General features: G+C 41.2%; 2 protein-coding genes across 2 annotated transcripts; one reads left to right on the top strand and one right to left on the bottom strand.

Moving 5' to 3' along the window:
- Positions 1-671: 671 nt before the first annotated feature.
- prorsd1 (prolyl-tRNA synthetase domain containing 1) lies at positions 672-3,346 on the bottom strand. The gene is made up of 4 exons (XM_062401601.1): positions 3,177-3,346; positions 2,231-2,356; positions 1,575-1,664; positions 672-1,359 (listed from the first exon to the last, which is right to left on the bottom strand). The coding sequence occupies exons 1-4, from the start codon at positions 3,252-3,254 to the stop codon at positions 1,147-1,149; spliced, it is 507 nt and encodes a 168-aa protein (XP_062257585.1). The 5' UTR covers positions 3,255-3,346; the 3' UTR covers positions 672-1,146.
- Positions 3,347-4,320: 974 nt separating this feature from the next.
- lhb (luteinizing hormone subunit beta) lies at positions 4,321-6,337 on the top strand. The gene is made up of 4 exons (XM_062401602.1): positions 4,321-4,401; positions 4,974-5,105; positions 5,299-5,417; positions 6,045-6,337. Exons 2-4 carry the CDS (start codon positions 5,018-5,020, stop codon positions 6,276-6,278), a joined length of 441 nt encoding a protein of 146 aa, XP_062257586.1. The 5' UTR covers positions 4,321-4,401; positions 4,974-5,017; the 3' UTR covers positions 6,279-6,337.
- The last annotated feature ends 283 nt before the right edge of the window (positions 6,338-6,620 follow it).

Below are 6,620 nucleotides of genomic sequence, written 5' to 3'. Positions count from 1 at the left end.
GGCGTGTGAAAGAATGCCTGGGAACTGAATGTCAGTGTGTTACGTTTATTCATTTGCTAATTTTACACAACAATGCAACAATACACAGACTCATTAGGAATGCAGCGAGAGGAAGAGAGAGCGTCACACACACAAAGAGAGAGACAGGGGGAGGTGTGTGTGTGTGTGTCTGATATATTTTTGATCTGAAGCTTTTGAAACTTTTAACCTTTAGTATCTTAAAAATTCTGGATGCAAAGTTTTAGTTAAAAAATATGCATCCTGATGTTATGACCATATTAAGGGTTAAAATCCAAAACATGCTGCAACCTAAATTTTCCCACAATGCAGGTGGATATTGTGTGTGTCTGTGTTTGTTATTTTGAACTTAAAAGGAAACTTTGAAGATCACGTTTTAGTCACAGGTTCAACAGAATCAGGTCCAGCCAGTTGAAGTGAGAAGCTGAACTGTAGATCAGTTAAAGAGACTCTGAAGTTATAAAACAACAGAGTTTATCTCCAATATTCAGCATGAACCTTTGAAAATATGAAGAATTCTAAACAGAGTTTGGTGGCTCCTCTTGTTCAGGAAGCAGAGGATCATGGGTAATATTTCAGTTCAGAGAGAAGGACGACAGAGTCCGAGCTTCACTGTCAACTCTCTCACTGACATCAGAAGAAAAAACTCAATATTTTTATTGCAGCATAGTTTTAATTTCTGTGAGTAAAAAGAAAAAGATCCACAGATATAAGTTAACTCAGTGTTTAATCACTTAAAACCTGTCAATGTTTTTTTTTTTTAACAGACTCCATCTTTTAAAAAGTAACAGAAAAATGAGAAACAGTTGAAAAACAAGAGATTTTTTAAGAGTATTTTTTTAATCAAAATAAATAATTCTGTGAGGCTGATTTCAAATGAAGACGACTTCATTAGAAACCAATTATTCTGACTGAGCTGTTTCATTCAACTCATCAATACCGCAGAGGAGAAGCTTCTCTTCTTGATTTAGACTTTAAAATGTTAGTGTTTCATTTTGACATTTTTAAATATTTGAGGCAGAAACAGTCAAGTTCCGCTCGAGTCTCTTCAGGTCGTCTCAATGTCGAGACACGACTCTGACACACTCTCTTCCTGCAGCCGCTTGACGTCCAGCGTCCGGCTCTCTCCTACTCGAAACTCTCCAGGACGGGTTCGTGTCCCGTCTCCTTCAGGAAGCGCAGCAGGTCATCCGGTCGGAGCCCCATGGTGGCGGCGTTGGTCATTGGGTGGAAGTACACCATGTCATGGCCGCCCTCCACTAGGTCCCGGTCCAGGACGAACTTCACGCTCTGGTCTTTATCGAAGAGCAGAGCGAGAGCTGTCGCACATCCCTGACCCACCTGGGAGGAGAGCAACAGATATTTATATACATCATGATATCTGTTAGGTTTGTTTCTATCAAAATAACATAATAAAGACCATGAAATATATATTTCATCATTACTGTTATAATCATTATTATGCAACCGTAGTGACAGAGGCCTGATGCAGTAAACGTGTCTGTGTGTTTCTCTCCTCACTCAACCTCAGACCGGTTCATTTGACCAGTTCTCACCTTGAGCTTCTCCAACATGGCCGCCTCGTCCGCGAAGCGCAGGTTGCCGCTGCCGACGCCAAGCTTCTTGGCGAGGTCATTGAGGTTCACCTGTGGAGGACCAGAGAGGATTATGGGTCAGAGGTAGTATGTGTGAATCAAGTCATTTTTCACAGACAGTACCCTCTGTCAGTCAATAAGTGGCAGTAGCTAGCTGTGATTTGCTCAGAACCTGACTTGGTGATTTACTAACTTTTAACTACGCGTCTGTTTACGTATCAGAGCTGCCTCTACTGTTTGAGCTCTCGGTTGTTTTCTATCTAAAAAAAACAATGCTTCACTTTGAAAAAAGCTTTAGTTAGAGTGGCCAGAGTCTCCGTTATTCAGTTTAATTGGCTCGTTAAAGAGCAGCCAGCTTAACCAATCAGGTGAGAAGAGGATAACATGTGCAGCTTCCTGCTCTGCCTGAAGAGGGAGACAAAGAGAGAGTTCTGTGAGGGAATAATAATCTGTTTCTCGTACCTGCAGCTCAGACAGTGACATGTTGTATTATATATATTTTATCTAGTTATAGATATATGTAAGATAAATTATTTTACTATTCACACATCACAGTCTGATTATTCTTAACGTTTCACACAGTTTCTGATCAGTCACACTGAGAAGCCGCTGCTCACCTGATGGTCGTGACGAGCCGACACCAGCCACAGGCCTTTCTTCTTCTTGTCCTTCAAGAAGAGGTTTTTAGTGACGGCTCCACTCACTTCCTGCAGGTGAGGCATCATCTCCTCCACCGTGAAAACCTACAGGACGGAGGGTTGTAAGGTTAAGATTTAGATCAGAATAAAAGCATAGATTGTTTGTAAAAAAAAACTTTTAAAACTATTTGTTAATTAATGTGATTATTTATTAAAAGTCTCTAGTAATATAAACCAACGCTATCACATAAACTATAAAAGAAACAAATACTGATCTTCATCAAACTTCTGCTTATGCTGCATCGATAGATGCAGAATGGTGTGAGGACGCCCCCTGCAGGAGGCTGCAGGTCAATGCAGCAGAAACGGAGACTGTTTTAATTAATTTTCTCTAAGAAAATAATTTTCTCAGGAAATAACTGTTTAACATTTGATTATAGAATTGTCCTATATATATATTTAGTGTTGTTTTGTGTTGGAGGAGCCCGTTTCCCCAAACTCCTTTTACAAATACGTCACCTCTGAGGTTGTTATAATCATACTCACAAATCCGTAAAGACATGAACACGTTTTCACACCATTTCATCTTCAATACATCTGCTCATGAATTCGGCTCATTCATAACCCGAAATACAGCTTTCTTTTCGCTATGATGACAACGTTTGAATGCGTACACGTGTCTACTAACCAAGTCGTGTTTTAGAAAAAGAGCATAAACACCCGAAGCTAAACGACACTAAAGTACTATTGCCATTGTAGATTGGACAGCACCGAATAAAAGACGAGAATCTTAACAATTGAAATAAATCTCTTGATATGTTAAAGTGTTTTTATGAAATGTACAGCAAACGAGAAAACTTTAAATTTTACAGATTTCTAACGAGGTTCAATGGTGGTATTTAAAGTGTATTTTCTGCAGTTTTACCGGAGGATGCTCCACACACGTGGTTGGGATGTTTAAAGTTTCCAGAAACTTCTGCAGCTCTGAGCGTAAATCCGACATCTTCAGATTATCAAGGTTTTTAAAAAGAATAAAACTGAAACAGAGACGTCTACAAACAAGGAGAAGAAGAAGAAGACTCTTCTTCTGGACTGTCATCTACTGAGACTGCAGTGACTATCGCCCCCCTCTGGACAGAATCATGTACTGCTTCCTTTTCTTCCCTCCCACTGGAAAACAAACAGACAAATAAATAATATATATGATTTTCTTGCTCATTATTAGAACGTAACAAAATCAGGATGAGTCACAAAATGACATCATCTGCACGTCGACCATCTTTCTTTAAGGTTTAATGTTAATAAAGATGGATGACTCGTCTTCACTTCCTCCGACTGAAGCCAAAATATCTCATATACGAACGCTGCCATCTTGGGTCTCTGCCGTGGTACCGAGGCCTCGGTTATACACATACTTAGCTAATCACAAATCAGTCTCAGCTGTCAATCATGACGTTTCATCTTTAAAATCATCAATCTACTTCCTCCTTAGGTCCATGTCCCATCTGCTAACATGGAGGAGGCGGGTTTAAGACCCCTACAGTCAGCCACCATGGGGAGGGGCTGGGCACCAGATGATTTTACTTCATGTCGTCCATCTTTATTTACAGTCGATGGCTTGAACAGAGTAATATAATAATATTGCTAGCATGCTAACTGTATAACATTCATGCACTAACGTGACTAAAACGTCTTTTAACACTTTATTATTATGTTATGATCTTGGTATGTTTGATTCTTATTGTTTCCCAACTAAAAGTTATTATTAATAATATTATTATTATGATAAACAGGAAGAGATCTGATCATGGTTCCAGGAGCAGGATGTTTTAGTGTTGAATGAAAACACACCAGTGAGTCAAATCCTTGTGTGTCCTTGAAAACCTGTCCCTGTGTCACTGTGTCCCCCGAGCGGTGTGCTCACTTCCAGGCCCACGTTGTCCCAGCAGCTCACATGAGTCCAACAGGAAGTGACTCGGAGCAGATTAATCCTCCATCCTGAAAGAACCAGGTAACCAGGGTTGAAGCCCGGTGACGTCCAGGTTTCATCCTGGATACCAGGTCCTCTGAGCCGTATAAAGGCAGAGCGAGGCGGCGACCACCTGGTGCAGACGCCACAGAGGTGAGTCCTTCACACTATCAACCACCAGGTGACTTATTCTTATTACCTGAATGTTATTTATCGTTTCCTGTTTCTTTATCGTTTCATTGTCGTTCATATGTTTTTCAGTCTCTAACTCATCATTTGATTTCAACCATTCAAATATAAAAAAAAAAAATGTTTTCTCATATTCAAATGAATGAAATTAGTGTTTCAATCTTTTAGTTCTGGACTGAGCTTTATCTTTTAATACCACAGGTTGTAACCTGAGGCCTTATTCTCCATGACACAGTCCTGGCTAAGGGCCACAGGTCGCTGAGCCCTGTCTTCTTCTCTGTCACCTCCCTGGGGAGATCACCTCGTTCAGCCCTATTAGACAAATTGAAGAATTGTGAATATGGGCTACAAAAATAAAATTTGATTGATTGATCCGTCCAACGAGCTGGTTTTTTCTCTTGTAAATCGCTATTGATGACATATTTTTAATTTGGGTCCTTTCTCAAGACTTGATGTCTGAACCATTACCTGTAGATAAGGACAACAGGAGAGAAGCATCCTGACACACACCACAGTAAAATAATGTCTCATGTTGTGTGGTTGTTGCTTCTCTTCCTCCGTCAGCTGCTGAGCCCGATCATCGACACAAACATTTGATCTCCTGCAGGATGATGGCCGAGCAGAGCAGCGTGAGAGTGAAGCTCCCTCTGACCTTGATTTTCTTTCTCTCCTCCATGTGGCCCTTGGCTCCTGCAGGTAAACAACACAAGAGAAACTACGACAGTTTCACATGTGATTTTTTCAAGACTAAGTGTAAAGGAAAATGTATAAAACAGAACATCAGCTGTTTAATTCGCGTTGATTATCACACATCCCAAACATTAATGAACTGTCACAGATGAAGTGACGCTCATTAAAGAGAGTGTTGTGCTGTGTTTTCTGTCGGCAGTGGCCTTCCAGCTGCCGAAGTGTCAGCTCATCAAGCAGATGGTGTCCCTGGAGAAGGAGGGCTGTCCCAAGTGTCACACCGTGGAAACCACCATCTGCAGCGGACACTGCAACACCAAGGTAGTCTTGGAGATTTGAATCAAAGTTGATAAACATCCGAGTCCTCTTCCAGCTCCATTTTGCATCCATCCACTTTCCCAATGAACGGGAATGTTACGTCATAGACTTTGAAAGAATTGAATGATTTGAGGAACATTGTGATGTCACAGTTGACATTTTGGAGATAAAATGTGAATTAATTTCCCTCTTTTCTCCCCTGAGGTGTTCCCATGATGTTGTGCTGATAAGATTTTTTGTTTCGTGAAGTCACGGTGATTTTGATCTTTGACGTTCAAAGACCAAAATCGAATCGGTTCATCTTCGAGTCGAATTGAAGGTTTTGTAACAAATTGAAAGAAGCTCACTAGAGGTGACCTTGAGATATTGCATTCATAAGGGCGTGTGGGATGATGGATGAATAACTTGAAACCATAATGCTTCCGGCCACTAGGTGTCGCCAGACTGGAGACTCATAAAGAATATTTGTTGGAGTTTTTGATGAGTTAAATGATCTTGATACATTTTTGTAATGTTCCACAATACAAATCAATAAATTGTCACAAAAACCGAGCGTGCAGTTGTTACACCTGTTGACCAGTAGGTGTTGCTGCAGGTTAACATCCCCTTCTCATCTCTGCTTCCCTCCAGGATCCCGTCATCAAGATGCCCTTCCTCAACGTGTACCAGCACGTGTGCACGTACCAGGAGCTGTACTACAAGACGTTTGAACTTCCGGACTGTCCTCCTGGCGTGGACCCGACCGTCTCCTACCCCGTGGCCGTCAGCTGCTACTGCGGCCGCTGTGCGCTCAACACGTCCGACTGCACCTTCGAGAGCCTGCAGCCGGACCTCTGCATGAACGACATCCCCTTCTACGACTGAAAGTTAAAGACACTCTGTCCAAATGCTAAACAAAAAGAAAATAAAGATTTTTAAATTTACCACTGCAAAGAGTTCTGTTTTTATCTTTTCTGCAACATTAGCAAATCAAATAACTGTCTCCTGAGACCCAGGGGGGAACTAAAGGGACTTATTTAGACGCTCTTATGCAATTGGTCAAAATCATAAACTGTAAATAAAAATGGACGACGTGTCTCTACTTTCTCCCTCTGTCCAGGAATGGAGCTGAAATATCATAAATACAAACGGCGCCATCTTGCACATTTGGAGTCTATGCAGAGGTCGTGGAGTCAAGGTATTGAGTTTCCGCTGATGCACTTGACC

The sequence above is a fragment of the Platichthys flesus genome, chromosome 12, assembly GCF_949316205.1.
Source record: "Platichthys flesus chromosome 12, fPlaFle2.1, whole genome shotgun sequence".
Taxonomy (NCBI): Eukaryota; Metazoa; Chordata; class Actinopteri; order Pleuronectiformes; family Pleuronectidae; genus Platichthys; species Platichthys flesus.
This window is presented reverse-complemented; position numbering and strand designations above follow the sequence as displayed.

Bases quoted from the DNA above. Each gene is read 5' to 3' on its own strand.
- lhb (XM_062401602.1), top strand. From the start codon at position 5,018: ATGATGGCCGAGCAGAGCAGCGTGAGAGTGAAGCTCCCTCTGACCTTG. The intron at 5,106-5,298 runs GTAAACAACACA...TTCTGTCGGCAG, and splicing joins GTGGCCCTTGGCTCCTGCAG to TGGCCTTCCAGCTGCCGAAG. The intron at 5,418-6,044 runs GTAGTCTTGGAG...GCTTCCCTCCAG, and splicing joins GCGGACACTGCAACACCAAG to GATCCCGTCATCAAGATGCC.
- prorsd1 (XM_062401601.1), bottom strand. From the start codon at position 3,254: ATGTCGGATTTACGCTCAGAGCTGCAGAAGTTTCTGGAAACTTTAAAC. The intron at 2,357-3,176 runs GTAAAACTGCAG...TCCGTCCTGTAG, and splicing joins CGTGTGTGGAGCATCCTCCG to GTTTTCACGGTGGAGGAGAT. The intron at 1,360-1,574 runs GTGAGAACTGGT...CTCTCCTCCCAG, and splicing joins CCATGTTGGAGAAGCTCAAG to GTGGGTCAGGGATGTGCGAC.